We start from the raw sequence: 16,660 nt of genomic DNA, 5'->3' as shown, positions 1-16,660 counted from the left end.
CAGAAAATGTCGTTTTTGTCAGCAGTAAAAGTAAGCATTACAACTGCAGTTAGTAACCTGGAGAAGACAGCTTTAGGGAAATCCGGTGCTGATTTACATAGTGAAAACATTTTCTCTTAATTGAAGGTGAAGAATTCTGTTTGTGAGCAAAGCTAGAATACGAGAAACTGCAGGTGTTGCCTCAGGTTCTGAAGAACGTTTCTCAAAGAAAAAAGTGGAATAAGGGAGAGATACTGACAGAGTAAAAGGCCGCTTGAACATCAAAGTAAAGGACGCTAGGTCTTTCTGACGAAGAGCATTCAGGAAGAAATGATTCAGTTCAAGGAAGGTTGCTTATGGTCGAATGGGATGGCATAATTAACTTGTGGGGAATCATGAGGAAGGGTGTGAGCCGTCAGAATTAGGGGAAGAGCGTTTTCTACAAGTTTTAGGAGACTTTTGAAATAGGCTTGAAATTGGTTCATAGGTATTGCACTGCCCTACCATTAATATCCAGACACCCGTCCACGGATGGGAAAACAGGTCCTATGCATGCAACACGTCACAGAACCTGCTATTAATGTGCACACTGGGCTTCGAACCGAAAATTGCAAAAGTGGGCATGCAAGATGACACGTTCAACACAATTAACAGACTTCGAACTTGGAATGATAATAGGATGCCACATAAGCGAGCGTTTTATACGAGACATCGCAGTCACTCTGGAGATCCCTAGATCAACGGTTAGTGACGTCATATGGAGAGAAATGGGACTGAATCTGCCAAAAAACGGCTTGGTAAACCTCGAAAACTAACAGAACGGGACAACAGAATTCTGCGAAGAACTGTGCGTGCAAATCGTAATTTGACATTGTCTCGACTCACACAAACCCTCTGTGAGAGTATTGGGACCAATGTCAGCACTAGTACAATACGGAGGACACTCCATGATATAGGTTACAATAGTCATGCATCTGTTCACCCCAACAAATGCTAGACACCGATTAACATGATGTCAGGAGCGCGAATCCTGGACTGTAGAGAAGTGGAACACAGTCCTATGGACAGACGATCGAGGTTTGCACTCTACCAGTCTGATGGCCGTTCCTGAGTGTGACGAATGTCAGGGGAACAGTTCCTTTCTCATTGTATCCTCCCAACGATGGAGTTTGGTAGAAGTTTGGCAGTGTCATGGGTTGCTTTTCTTGGTTTGGCTTGGACCCTTTAGTCGTTATCGACAAAACCATGAATACTGGACAATTATGCACTTCCAATATTATGGGCATACTTCGGGAAGGGCCCATACCTGTATCAGTAAGACAACGCGCCATGCCATACTGCCCGGGTCGTAACAGAGTGGCTTGAGGAATGGGTGTGGAAAAGTTGGATTGGCCAGCCCAGAGTACTGATCTGAACCCTATCGAGCATCTTTAGGATGTATTGGAGTGTCGGGAAGTGCACATCGAGATCGCCCAAAGAACAAGGCCGAGTGGAGGAACATATCACCTGATATTTATAAAAAAGCTGGTTGAGAGTATGCCGCGAAGATTGAAGGCCTTCATAAAAGCAAAAAGTTTCAGCACAAAACATTAAAGGATACAATAAAAGCTTTTTTTGTCTAAAGGCAAGTGTCGGGATATTAATGGTAGGGCAATGTATTTGCTTATGGGAAGTTAGTCAAAAAGCCCTCGTGAGTAGAACAGTTGGTAGAATCCCCGCCCTCCTCACACCGGGTTGAAAAGACCTGAGTTTGAGTTCCGTCGATGAGGTGAGAAATTTTATAGGCTTTTTTGCGCAATGTGGCTGAGTTAGTCGGTTTCAGGCGAGAGTAGCATGGTTTTTGCTTCCAGAAACTCGATTTTTCGTCCAGCAAATAGAAAATCGACACAAACAGTATTTAGAAACGCTATACAAGGAGTAATATAGCCTTAATCCCTGATGCTCCTAAAAAAAAAAAAAAAAAAAACAACAACGGCAATGTAGCGACAGGTCTTGATATAACTGCTACATTTATAACTATTCTCCGTCGTTGCTTAACATTAATTTCAATGTTGATTGAAATTAATGGGCTGGCCAATTCAACTTTTCCACACCCATGTCCTCAAACCACTCTGCTACGACCCGAGCAGTATGGCATGGCGCGTTGTCTTGCTGATACAGGTATGGGCCTTCCCCGAAGTATTGCTATAATGTTGGAAGTGCATTAATGCTGCCGATTAATTCTAATGCTTGCAGATAAAACAAGTAAATATGAAAAAGCACTAAAATAAAAATTTTTAAAAGCACCTTAGAAGATACAACGATCTTCCCACCCATTTTCTATTCTTTTAGCTTTAGCTGCGTAAACTTCTTTTAATAAGAGGTATCGCTGTTTCTTTTATTAGCTAATGAAATTTATAAAAAATATATTTACCTTTTTTAAGTTAATTGTTAATAATAATATTCGAAGTTCATTTCCTTAATTTTAAGTTTCAAAAAGTGATTTTTTGAGACACCTTTTCTGTTTTTCTAACATGTTGCTTTAAGAATTAGCCGCGAACTAGATAAAGATTTTTTTTATATTAAAATGCTTTACTATATTTATGTTATGCTAGTGCGAATAATGCGGTCAGGTAAACAAGAAATGTCGTAAATATGAAATAAAATTCTGTCAGGTAAATAAGAAATAAAAGGATGAGAGCTGTCACTGTCTCTTTCTTTGTTCAAACAGAACTCCCAGCAAGAGAAAGTTGTACGAAGCATGGTGCCAGTGATATTTGAACCACACCACCTACAAGGCAGTCTTCTCTTAAGTTTGACAAATTGCTCACTCGCGCAGATAAACGATCTAAATCAAGCAGAGATGAGAGGGAGACTTTCATTTCCTTCACAAATATCCTACTCTCTACACTGCTATCCTGCCAGCTGTCTTTGACTTTGGAGTTTCTCCTCAGACTTCGTTCCGCTCTAAACACAGCGGGAGACAAACTCGTGTCTTACAGATGCAGATGTGCGAACGATGTTAACATCCCCTTAATCGTAATGACGCAATCAATTTGAGGGTTGCGCAAAACTGATGCATTTGTAACGCAGATGCGATTAACCACAAACACCCATTTTATTTTTAAACTTTGCTCGAAATGGCAAATTTAAAATATTCGATCACGAGGTGCGCAACTTGGAACACACACGCTACCACACAGGCTGGCATCAACAAAAGAGGTTTTAGGCTCCTTTAATTAACTACCACCGGTCTTATTCCGCCCTTTAAAATAGCCCATTGGTTGCGATAGCCAATTAAAGCCGTGTTAATCAGCCATTGGTTAAAAATGCTTGTTTTTCCCCTCACGGTTTTCCAACTACATTATAAAATAAAAAACTGGTAATTTCCATTACATCATCCGCTGTAATCTCCACGACATTCTTAAGCATCAGAATTCGTGCCAACCATATATCAAAGGGACGTGTAACGAACCCTAATTTTTACAATGAACCACTATGTATTACTTTTCCACACCAGCGGTTTGATGGATGGTCACGTTGCTATGACAAAGGCAGATATTTTTGTCATTTTGCAGCTGATGTGAAACGTTCTAGTTGCAAAGTGTAGACCACTTGTATGCAAAGCACGAGAGACGTATAATTTAGAGTGATTTATAAGGCGTGTAAGGGACCAACTGATGCATTCTTCGCTTCTCTTCATTAGCAATTTCCATTAGTTAACCAGTCAAGCAGAGTACGTGGAAGCAAACACGAAACGCATCGTTAAAACATCAGATATTCAGGTGCGATAGGAAAAAGTCCCTAGTTTTCCAAACAGGGATTCCTGTTTTTAGCTGATATACGCATAGAAAGTAATTCTGCTGTGTGTGTGGTACAAAAAAAAAAAAAATGGTGAAGAATCCGTTAGGTATTGACCATAAAATTATTTTAATTATTCCTAAACTCTGTATTTCAATCCTATTGATAAAAACCTTAATGAAAGACAATAGAAAAGATATTTCGAAAAATATTTTATATAAAAAATATTTGCATTCTTTAAAATAAATGTGAATAATGAAATATAAATTGTTTTATACACGTTGTTGGTTATTAAAAGGTAATTTATTTAGACACCTTTGTTTTTTTTCTAAAAAGGCTCTGTTGATGAGTATTTAATGATCAGCGCCATGCAGTGATGAACATTAACTTCAAGGATATTCCATAATGGCTAGTTGTTTAATATTGGGATAATTTAATCCCATGGGTGGTTGAGGCTGACAGCTTGGGGAGATTAAAAGTTCGTCTAAAGCACCTATGTGAGAAGGGAATCACAGTGGTAGTTTACTTTTTATTTTGGAAAAAGCCCGGGCTTCCTCTCACGACGTAGTTTGTAGGGCTTTTTGAGCACTTTATCCATTCGGATTTGAGAACTTTAGCGATTGTTGGACAAAAAACCATGCTGCCTGAGACTGACTAACTCAGTCATTGTGGAAAAAGGCCCACAAAAAATCTCCGCGTCATTAACAGGATTCGAACTCAAGTCTTTTCCTCCAGAGTTCGAATGGGGGAGGATGGTGATTATGCCAACTCATATTACAAATATTGACTTTAATCAATGAATAGCTGAATGGATAGCATAGTAAGAGACGCGCCATTTTACTTAGCAAAAGAAATTCGCTCTTACGCTTGTGTACAGCACAAGCTCTTAAGCGATTTTCCAGTGTTCCTTGATTCACAGCGTTCTTACAATGAGTAACACAATCTGTCATTTAATGGGTTTTATTGAGCATCGCATTCCAAATGCTTTGTCCCAATCGAAAGCAGGGATGGTCGTGTTATTAAAATACCTCCGTGCGAAGCCTTCCACCTTTAACACGACAAGAAAGAAATGTTCAGTTAAGTGCAGTTGTTCTAACTCTTCCGTATCGATCTCTGATGCACCCAGGATTGTCCCTACGTGTTCATGTAGCATCTGCAGCCTATGTATGAATATACCGGTTTTTTCATTTTTATTCTGCATTTTACATTCTTCCAACTCTTTCATTTATCACCCACTATATTAAAAGGCCTGCCACTTCAAACTGGCCACCTTTTCTAAAGGAGCTTTCAAGATAGCTTTGCGTTATTATCGATTTTTAAAATCTATACAATTCACTATCGTCCTGTTCATCCATCTCTCGCTTCTCTCTTTTTTTTCCTTTGTTTTTAATTTCAAATCCACTTTGCATTCTACTTCTATAACTTTCATCTCGTCTCGAATACTTCTCATCTGTATCAATCGGTAACTAAGTTTTTTACATTTGTTTTTAACTAAAATATATTAATTGCTTGAAATTTTTAAAACAGGAAAACTCTCAGTTATGGGGATAAAAATGGGGGCAATCTGTCTTCATAATGAGCTCTTGAAATACATATATACACCCCCCCAAAAAAAAAAGTTAAGTATTGATGTCATTACCAGGAGACTCACACCCCTAGAACGCTGTACCCTGGAAAATTCCCTTTTTCTACTCCCTTCCCCAAAAGGGTCCTGAAATTAGTCAACTGTTTATAGCTCGTCTTTTGATGATCCAACTGTTACCAATCAATAAAGGGTCCCTTCCCGCAAAGAAATGTGTGAAATGTTGCCTAGCCTTTGAAGAGGTTCCAATGCAGACATGGACTCGTTTTGGATATTTTGCTAAGGGCCAATCGGCTTTTGAACACACCTATGCCCAGAATAATACAAGATAAACCACAGAAATTGTAATATCGTATATTGAAAAGTAGTGGATGCGCCAAGGAACCCCCAATCAACTGGAAGAGCCTCCCAGATTTGTTCAATATGAGAGCGAAGAGGATTCAAGACGAGCTTTGGGAATTTTAAGTTTGACGAATGTTCGTTCCTACAAGAAGGACGCCGAAGGATTCTGGCACGCTATACCGTGACTACCATCCAACTGTTAAAGGTTAAATCTGAGATGTTTGCACATCATTATACGAGCACCATCATAAAAGGGGTTCGAGATGCTTCGAAAAAAGGTGTGTGGTTTGATTCCAGTTTCACAGCCCTCATTCGGGCTGTGTCAATTGGCCTGAGATAGAAGTATTGTGTTTAAGAGTGCACCATCCACATATCAATTCGATTTTTTTGAAATTTTGTATAATTTTGATCATTTTAAAGATGGAATATCCCTCCCCCCGGGTGCATAAAGTGCATAAACTGCACCATCTTGTAGAACACCTACGTGTTCTACAAGACGGTGCAGTTTTCATTACTGCGACTGAGTACAGAACTCTTATGAAAGTTAGGTCATGAACTGGGTCATTTAGAAGTAAAACATGTTCTAGAGGAGCGATCACATGACATAACCTCCCCTACCCACCCTCCCACTCAAACAGTTCCTTACTGTAATCTGTGTCTCCTTACTCCTAATGACTAACATCAATTTCTTCCCAATGACTTCAACCCGCTGGTGATCAATCTCTGGCAAATGAAAGTCAGATCGATCCTTTCCTTCCCCCCCCCCCCCAAACTCCCCCCCCTCATTTCATAACTCCATCTCTGCATTCGCCGTCCCAATTTCCTCACTCGCAGGGGCAGCACGCGCGTTACGACCGCATTTGTTACGTTTCTGACAGACTAACGGTATTCTCGACTGTGTCTTCCGTCTCCACTTCCACGCAACCGTCTCATTTTTCGCCGCTGCAAGCACGTGAGACGACAAGCGTTGCCCACAACACCGCCAGATCCACACTTCGTAATGACAAGACGGAGTTTCGGTGATGGATTGGCCAACGCTGGCGCCTTCAGATGTAGCCGTCGAGTGCATCTGTTCGCCACCAGGCCTACGGCCTATTAACAGAGTGGGTTCGAGCGCTGGAGTTCTTAGACGAAGTAAGACGCACACTTTCTTAAGACGGGAAGGCCGTACTGATTAAGATTCTCGACACTTTTTTGTCGTCTGCGTATACCAGACAGCTTCTCTTCTCGTGATCTTTTGGTCTCAGCGAATCATTCTTTTACTGCTGCTTTTCATCCTCCAACATTTCTTTTGTCTATTCTCCTCCTCCTCTTCCTTCCCCCCTCTCCGGCTACGACGCTCAACCAGTACGTAAATTATTTACCAAGCGTTGAGCAAGCTACTAAGTTAACCCTAATAAATGATTTAGCTTTCACCTTAACAGTAGAAACCCACTGCTACGCTTCTACAATCGCAGACCATTATTTCTGCGCGTGGATATTAGCAGACACCATTAAGAAAGAACTTTGCGCCTCGCTCCACCCTGCCATTAACGTGCCTTCGCCCCACCCTACTTTTTTCTTTTTTCTCTATGGATCATTACACGCCTTCAACTTTTACCATTTCCCACGTTTTAAGCAGTTCTGGCCATTCATTACATGCGAGTCTTAAGTCCATCAATCTGCAGAAGGAACTCTTTGACGCTATCACCATCTTGTACACAACTACCACTAAATGAAACATTACAACCGCCCACTCACCATTAAGCTTTGCTACTACGTAAATTCCCGTTGATTTTTAATCATCATAATTATTAATTTATAGAATTTAAAGCAGGATAGGAAAATGTCTTTATTAAGGTTATCGGACCTACAGTTAATGAAGAAAGCCGTCCTCCCCCTTTACTTAATCGACTGTTCCTTTTATTAACACAGACTCCAGGGAACGTATATATACGTAAATACCATAAAAAGCGGCTAAACGTTCAACAATGAATTTAATCACTTGGCAGACGACTTTCGATTTTTCTTTATAACAATGGAAAGTTGTCGGTTATCTGTCTGCTGCTAGATTGCTTAAAATCATTTTTCTTTTATTTTTATCCAGTGTGGATCGGTGCCTTATCCACATCGTCGGGACTGTTCTTGGCACCAATAATCGTCGCCTTCTGCCGCCGAAAAAGTACGAGACTAACTGCCGTCTTCGGAGGACTGGTGTCAGCGCTTGGATGTTTGTTTACCTCGTTTGCTTCGCAGTTGCATCAGGTGTTCTTAAGTTACGGCGTGGTCATGGGGTTCGGTCTCGGGATGGCCAGAGAAACGTCCAGTCTCATGATGGGCCAGTACTTTAAGAGGAAACGCGAGTGCGTTGAGGTGATCGTGCAGTCTGGTACTGGGATCGGAATCACCATATTCTCCGTCTTTCTCAGAGAAATTATGCGGTGAGTCACCTTTGACATTGTTTAAAGATTCATTTTTATTTTTATTTTTATTTTACTTTTAGAGATATTAAGAGATCTGTTTATCCTCCATCCTGTTTATCACTCGAAGAAACCTTAAGAAAACTAAAATCTAATTAGTAGTGTATACTTTTATCACGATCCCTTAATCCCACTCTTTTTAGAAATTTATATTTAATTGTGTGAGGGGAAAAAAAAGGGAAAAAAAACACTTCTCAAGACTAATGAGATATTTCATTTTTAAACCTCTTAAAAGATTAATAAAAGTCTATTTTTTTTTAAGCAAAATAAACATTGATTTGCTTTAGCTCCATATTTTACTGAGTCTATTATGGCTTCAACGTTTAGAAGTATAAAAAAAAAGCTAATTGAAAAATGTTGTTACTGCGCATGTCCTTATTAATAATAAAACGTTTGAAATGAACGATAATGAAGCAGACTACATTATTGCGCGCGCGGCCTGTAAAATCGACAATGATAACTTGAAGTTGATTTCAGTACTGAATTAATAAACAATGTGTCTGTTTTAACATGTGATCGTCTGCATTTCAACAATGGTTTTTATCACGTGACATGCGGTTTTGGCCTGTGATTTTTTGGTTTTTGTAGTTTTTTTTTTTTTTAAATAAGTAACTTGTTGATTAAAAAATAATTTTGTTTTTAAAATACTTGTTAACTTTTATTACTAACTTCAAGGGTTCGCTGTGATCCCGACCCCCTTTTTTATTGTAGGGTGTTAGGCTGGAGGCTCGGGCTGCAGACGGTAGCTGGGGTGGTGTTCCTAACTTTCTTCTTAGGCATCTGCTATCGGTCAGCTTCCTTATACCATCCACAAAGGCGAGCAATTCTTCATCTGAAGAACCAGAGGAAGAAAACTAAAGACAAGAACGCCGACCAGGACAAACCACCCTTTTTCGATTTCTCCTCTCTACGTGTGGGTGCCATTAGAACGGTGATGTTAGCGACATTCCTTTGTTCCTTCGGTGTCTACACGCCCCTCTTCTATTTGGTAAGTATCTTCTGCTCTACGGGAGCGTTCCATTATAGACTGAAAAATTCTTTCCAGGAAAGACAGTCTTTCAGAAAAAAAAAAAAAAATAGTTGGTTATGTGTTTGTAAGTTACTGTGAATGTTTATAACAGCATTTCTGTGACACTCAGAGAATTTGTGCTGATCACAGTAAAAGGCAAAGGCTTTAACTCCATATACGAGGTGTGATCAAAAAGTTTGGGGACTGAATTCTGTATACGCCAATTACAGCGCCCCACTATACACTGTTACCCCCAACAGTGCGGAGTGCTTCACAAGAAGCAGTTGAATAAAAAAGTGCCGAGTGTGCTGGGACATTGTCATGGTGCAAGAGCCAACGTTTTTGGCGGTTTTCTTGAACAGCACTGCGCATTCGCCAAACAGATGTTCTGTAGTATTTTTGGTTCACCGTTTGACCATGTGGAACAAATTCGTAATGAACAATGCCTCATGAGTCCAAAAATACCAGCATGATCTTCGCATTTGCTCGAGATCGTGTTGCTGTTTTGGACTTTGGAGAGGAAGGTTTTCAATTGACAGTGGGCCTTTGTTGCTGGGTCTTAGCCACACATCCACGATTCGTCACCAGCAATGATGGAAGAAAACGCCCTTCCATCATTGCTGGTGTGGGCCTGCAGCGGCACGTTTACGAAGATCTTAAGATGCGAGAACTCACCGCCCTCTGCGATCATCGCTGACGATGGCCGACACCAAACCTGGTTGAAACTGGTCGCATCGCATTACCAAATCTTCCGTTAAAATTGGTTCCACAAGAAATACCAACTTCGCGGATAGTTGAACGCTCCTGATTAGATCACGAGGGATGGAATCATTGGTTTACGAAGGTGAAGAAACTAAATCTTTCCAAAACAAAATGTAGACCAAAATCAGGTCATTGATGGCAATGCATGCTAACGCTCCAAAGACTCTCCATAAAAGTCATCAACAATTGAATATTTTTTTGTCTCTCTTTTTTTTTTTTTTTGATTCTTTCGGCATCTCAATTCTTCGAGTCTGTGAAATCCGAGAAGAGAAGAGGGTATTATTTATCAAGAGGTTCTTCCATTTCTTTCTACACCCCCCTTTTTCCCCATCCCTCAACTCCACTCCAAACGCACGTGCAACCACTATTTCTAAACTATCAGTGCTTCCCCTCTCCTACGAGAGCATTAGAGTGAAAACAGAGCCACTCCATCACCACCGCTGTCTCTTCCCCCACCCCCATTTCGCTGCCGCTAGATGCGTTAGTGGTCTTCACTTTTCGTGACAACAGCTTTCTTACCGACGATGCCTGGCGTGGTGCGAACCGATCGTATGAAGTGGGTACGCTTCGCTCTCTCCGCGAAAACACCGCTGTTTAAGGCATCGGAAGAAAAAAAAAAAAAAAAAAAAAAAGGTTTGAGAACAGCACGGAGCCAAAAGAACGTAATGAGTGTTGACAAATGTCAAGGCTTCTGCACAAGGAAAACACAGATTACAATGCAATAAGCCTCTGTTGACTCGAGCAGACGTACACAAATAGAAAGAAAGAAAAAAAAAAAAAAAAAAAGAGTGGAAAAATAAAACTTTACGACTGCGAGTAACTTGCGCTCAACAATTGGAAAGATTTTTGTATCACTGGAGCATCAGGAAAATCGTTTGCGACTGCCAACAATGATAATGAGCGGTATTGTTGAAAGCGTCAACAATATACGCGAAATATACACATTGGATCACGATAATGTTAAAAAAAAAAAAATCTACAATACATTAATTTTACGTCTGCGAAACTTTTTTTTTTTGCCCAACAATGGTAATGAGTAGAATTGTTGAAAAAGTAAACAATTACACGAAATGATCTATTTCATAATGTTAAAAGAACGAACAATACATTAATTTTACGTCTGGAACCGGATTTTTTTGCGATTGTTTTCTGATTGGATTAAAAAGCGTGCATTAATCATTCTTTAATCATTTTTCCACCTACCCAGATCGTTTTCAGTGTACTTTCTTTGCAGGTCTACATCGGGGAGGACGAAGGACTACAACACAACTCAATAATCCTCCTGCAGACATTTCTTGGTTTCGCTATCGCCTTAGGATGTTGCGCTTTCGGTCTCCTCGTGGTCCGCAGCAGTGCCAAATGTATGATAGCCCGCCAGTACTTGTGTCAAGCAGCCATGTGCGGGATCGGAGTCGCCATCCTTTCTTTCCGGGCGGTGGACGGTTACCATGGCTACGTACTCTTTGTGTGGTTCTACGGCATCTTCTGCGGTGGACTTCAATACAGTTTGAAGATGTTTGTGTTCGAAAGGGTCCGTCCCAGGAACTTTGGACGCGCTTGGGGATTTGTGCAATGGTCGCAGTTTGTACCCGTTTTAGTCGGCGTTCCGATCACAGGTAAGTGTCTTAATAGCAAAAGATAACTAGCGAAGACAGACCACACTTAGTTTGGTCTCTTCTCTTCTGCATGTAACTTGATGTATAGCATTACTGGTGGTGCTACCATCTTTTGAGACCTATTTTTGTTACTCAGTAGAAAAAAAAAAATTATTTTAATGCTCTCCTTCCAGGTTACATTAACGAAAGTAAAGGACCCAAGACAGGGTTTTTCTTCTCAGCAGGATGTGCCTTCTTGGGAGCAGCCGTCATGTTCTTATTGAACATCAGGACCCGTGTCACCGCTAGACACATGTGTCTGGACAGTCCGTATCTAATGGCCGACGACGGCCAACAGGAGGTATCGAACCCGGAATTACTGGCCGACGTGTGCATGTGCGGCAACAACTTAATAACCTCGGGAGAGAGCACGCCGGTGGCTAACAAATACCAGAGGACTCTGACCTTCGCTCAGCCCACAGATCCGAGAGAAGAGGAAGAGAGGAGGGCCGACCATCTCACGTGCATCTCCGAGGAAGCGCTGATGGATGGCGGGGATCAGATCCCCGAAGACTGGTACCCCGACGAGTGCCTAACCCCGTGCCACAACAGAGACTTGGAATACATTGGGGTGCCAGACTCGGACGACAAGGGGCCGCAACTCAATCGGAGATTCCGCCTGCCGTTTCGCAAGTCCCGCCGAGCGGACAGTGCTAGTAACGTGCCATATGAACATCCCGCTATCTACACGCAGCCCCTACGGAAGACCATGACTGTTATCGAAGAAGTTACCAGTACGGTGTGACGTAATTTTTTTTTTTTTTTTTGGTACCAACACGCACATTTGTGAGCACGTGATGGAAGCGGCTATTCACCCACCCCGTCCCTCATTTACCGCATCGCGCGTACCCACCGAACTCGCCCGATTACCAGTTTCCATGCAATCCGCTACCATCCTCACCCCTATTAACAATGAACGAAGTCTTTGGAGTCCAGAAGTCTGCGTATTGCCAAGCAGAAGTGATCTCTTTGGGGTTGCTGCTGGCAACAGAATAACACAAAGTCGTGCCTCTCCACGTGTTTATCCACCGCTTGTTCACTTTTCGTACCAAAATAGCCGTTTACTCCAAGATGCATCAGACCATTCACGTGTGTGATGACATTGAAACCGATCCAGGACATCTTTCAGTGCAATCCTGACGATCTTCGCTTCCAGCAGAATGGAAAACTCAACACTTACACCGGCAAATCAAAATCAGCGAGTCATGTTCTTCTTACCATGCAGAGGACCTCTTTAAAAGTGTACACAAACTGAGCTGGTGGACTATAAACTGAACACTTTCTGTAGTTTTAGCCCGTTTTTCCATGCAACTGAACCAAACTGGCCCTCTCAGAATCCACCCAATGTGTTTAATGTGAGTGCAATCCATCCGGCACGTCTTCGATTCTGTATTAGCCTTTAAGTCTCTTAGGAATGTCTCTCTCTCTCTTATGTATACTGGCCTTACAAAATATTAGAGAAAACACTTAATAGCGGGTTAGTTCTCCTTTCAGGGGTGTTGAGATGAGCAACCTCACTTGGCTTTGACGATGTTAGTCGAAGTTTCGCGTATTCGTCATCCGAAGCCTTTCTACAGTACCATCGTCTGAGACATCAATAAGCACGAGGTCCGCAAAAATCCTTAGGTATTCATCGGACTACATCTTATGGAGTCCACTACACATATGTAGGGATCCATGCTGGATCATATGCTTCCTCCGAAGTACTGAAGCAGCGTAATTTCCCATGGTAAATTATTGGTGAAGACACCACAGTGGTATCTTCTTATAAGCAAGCTCTTCTCCATACTAAAAACTAGCTATTCCATATTAGATTCAGAGAGAACACTCGCATATCGGGATCTCTGATGCTCTAATATTTTGGTAGGGCAGAGTATATTGGAATCTCCAAAATAATCTCATTAATGACACAGTCTGCAGTTATTAACTGCAATAAAACATTTATAGATCGTAACTATCTTAGTTTCACGATCTAAGAATGTTTTCTTCGCTCACTGCGAAAATAATTTACTTGCTGATGAATAAGAAAACAATGTTGAAACGCTTCTGCGCCATTTTCTTTTTTTTATATCTCAATACATAATTAGATTTTTTGTTTAATTTTCTTTCGAGTAATTATCTTCATGATTCACATTTATGAAATATCTTTAAATTGAACGCGCACTTGCAAATGTTGCAACAAGGAATCTTTTTAATACGCTCAAATGGATGGAATAATGTTTATTCCGAATATATTTCAAGGAGATGGCCATAATCCATCAGGAGGAATATCGATTGTCTCCAAAGTACGCAAAGGCAGCTTAATGTCTGTCAACAGCAATAACTGTTGCAATACAAAGCAAAATTCCAACTGCCTCCACTTCGAAAATTAAAATGGCATCATTCAAAAATGGCCGAAGAATTATAATTAATTCCACGCACTTTTCGCAAGGGCGGATGGGGACGTTTCCCCCTTCTATTCCATTACTCCTCACTGCAGCTTCTCGAAAGGAGTAGTAAATTCATTCTTTAACTGGGTATTAGAAGTTAAACGTGATATTGCAGTGGAGTCACTCAAATTCAGTTTATTATTTTGATAATTAAAAATTAATAATCAATATTTACAAATAACAGACTGGAGATCTCGTACTAATCCATATCTGCATTCAGATAAAAGGTAAATATTAGAGAAAAATCCGATGTTTCAAAAACTTAAGCCCCCTGAAGAAGGATTTCGATATTGAAATCCGAAACGTAGCCAATTTTATTCAGTTTTTGGGATCGTTTGGAGTCTAATTACAATAATTGTCTTTTGCATACCAATAAACTAATTAAAATACTTCACGTGGAAAAGTGTCTTATTTTGTTTTTGTTTTTCTTACAAATAAACTTTGTAACCTTCGCGTTATTCTAGTCCTTTTTTTTTTTCTTTTATTGGTAACCACTACCTAAAACGATAACACAATGATTCAGAACTCTCCTACCAAACTTCAGGATCGTTTTGGGAGGTCAAAGAATCAATCATGGAATTAAAAGGTGTTATGAACACTGCGTGGAATCGCCTTCTTGATTTTGCTACTTTATCAGCACGCATGATTAGATCACTCATTCATATTTATTGACCGCCCACGTCCCATATGTTGAGATGGTGCAGTCCAGCTGAGTTCGGCCTTGTGAATTTGTACGCGGAGTTTTCTGCAAAATAAAGTTTTGGGGGTGGTGAGTCGCAATACCACCAACGGTTTGCCCACTTGAGCACTCAAAATTCCAGCTCCCGTATTATTTTAAGACTGCTGCCACTCTCCACATATTGCAGCAAATGCTGGAACAGCAACAGGACGATATAGCAATACATCATAATCGTATTTTAGTGTTTCAGATCCATTTTAATATCCAAGGATGCATTACTCAGAGGAACAGTGATGAAAGTAATCGCCTTTGGTTCTAAACCTCTTTTCTATTGCTAATATGTATGCCCTGATCTCTTCACGAAGATTTGATGCTAGAGATCCTGGAAGATTCCTTTTACAAGGCATTTGAATAACGGCGAGGCAATTGTGGTAGGACTGAAGTCAGCTACTGACCTTGGGAACACAATTTAGATATTCCTACAACCCTGAAGCCTAATCAGTGGGGACACCACAAATCATCGATTCTACCATCTTTGGAATCACTTTTCCATCGATGAGGACCATGAATCCAGGTTGAATGTGTAGATTTCGAGCTCATATTTCAAACTTTTGGTCTAAAAATAAACAAATTTTAAAAAATGGATTGAATAAATAAAATTCGCTAGTGAGTTCTTCGATTTGACCAGCGAAATTTCACGAAACTCAACAGGAAGGTATCCCGGACCCATGTTCATAACTTTTTTTCCTTCTGTATTACCAATTCCCGCAATAAGCTCCTAAAATTTGGCAGGAGAAATTAGAATCACCCCTTAAGTCTACTCATAAATGCCTACAACCAGCGAGTCTTTGAAGAAAGGCATTACGTCATCGGCTGTTCATAGCAGTTTAAGAAACCAGTTACTACACCAAATTGTTCTACTGAGTTAGAAAATAGTGATCAGTTATATAAGAAGTTATTTATCATCAGTAACGAGAATAAAGAACTGCATTGCTTCGTGCTATCCCAATCTATACATAAAGCTTCGTATCCAAATATACGATCCATGGTAAAATAAACATTGAGGAATCTTCTCCAAGTAGATATTTTGATACCACGGTCCAGGAAATTTTCTAGTTATGTCTAGTCACATCTCTCATTTAATATTTTCTGGTTATCAACGAATTTATCTCAAGACGATCTAAAAAAAATTTTTTTTTTAATCTTCTCTCGAAATGTAATTGACTTCTGGACTCCTATGGGTTGCAATGGAAACGGTAAGCTTGACAATTTTTTTTAACTGTTTATTGTTAATTATTAAACTTGTGGTTCAGTGGTCTTTGTGTGTATCATTTATATAATTAATCACACATACACAGCCAACTTTTATCACACCTATTTTGCACTAGGTACTCACTTTCGCACTCACGTGATTGTTTACAGCATAAATTCACTGAGAATGATGTGTGTTCAAATTTCTGTCTAAAGGTAGCAAACCAGCATACAATTTAATTTTAAAGAATACTTTACTCCATGGTTCTTGGGCTACGGAGCTCCTTGACTGCCACGAGAACTATATTCCAGAATTCTCTATTATGCGCAAGCTCCCTCCAGTTCACCTCTTTGGATGTTCAGCCCATCTTAATTTGAATGAAAGAATAAGGACCAATGTTGAATGCCTTGGGCTGACTGGACTAGCGCCAAGGAAACTCAGAATCGGTTTCGTATCTGTAAACTGCGTGTTCTATGACTATCCATTCTGTTTATGAGGGAAAAAGAATTTGAAGGATTCAACACCACAATCTCCAAAACGGATGGAAGCCACAACAGGCCGTGCTGCTGTAAAATCTGCCAAATCTGAACTTATAAGCAGGTAAGTAATTAGCAACAGTTTATATATCCCACACTCCTAATATAATCATTGTGCCACTTTAGGGTATTTAGTTTAATAAAATATTTTTAATTTAAATATTATAACAGGGGTGGGCAAATTTGGCCTGCCATT

General features: G+C 40.4%; 1 protein-coding gene across 1 annotated transcript in view; it reads left to right on the top strand.

Moving 5' to 3' along the window:
- Positions 1-13,604, top strand: part of LOC150091348 (monocarboxylate transporter 12-like) — a 61,784-nt gene extending 48,180 nt beyond the window's left edge. The window contains exons 2-5 of the mRNA XM_090375234.1: positions 7,770-8,103; positions 8,854-9,130; positions 11,148-11,529; positions 11,703-13,604. Coding sequence (XP_090231360.1) covers positions 7,770-8,103; positions 8,854-9,130; positions 11,148-11,529; positions 11,703-12,313 — 1,604 coding nt within the window. The 3' untranslated portion in view covers positions 12,314-13,604. The remainder of the gene's footprint in view (positions 1-7,769; positions 8,104-8,853; positions 9,131-11,147; positions 11,530-11,702) is intronic.
- Positions 13,605-16,660: the final 3,056 nt, after the last annotated feature.

The sequence above is a fragment of the Mastigoproctus giganteus genome, chromosome 1 (genome assembly GCF_048544385.1).
Source record: "Mastigoproctus giganteus isolate SK-2022 chromosome 1, ASM4854438v1, whole genome shotgun sequence".
Classification (NCBI taxonomy): Eukaryota; Metazoa; Arthropoda; class Arachnida; order Uropygi; family Thelyphonidae; genus Mastigoproctus; species Mastigoproctus giganteus.
The sequence above is the reverse complement of the archived record's forward strand: the minus strand, read 5'-3'. Positions and strand labels throughout refer to the sequence as shown.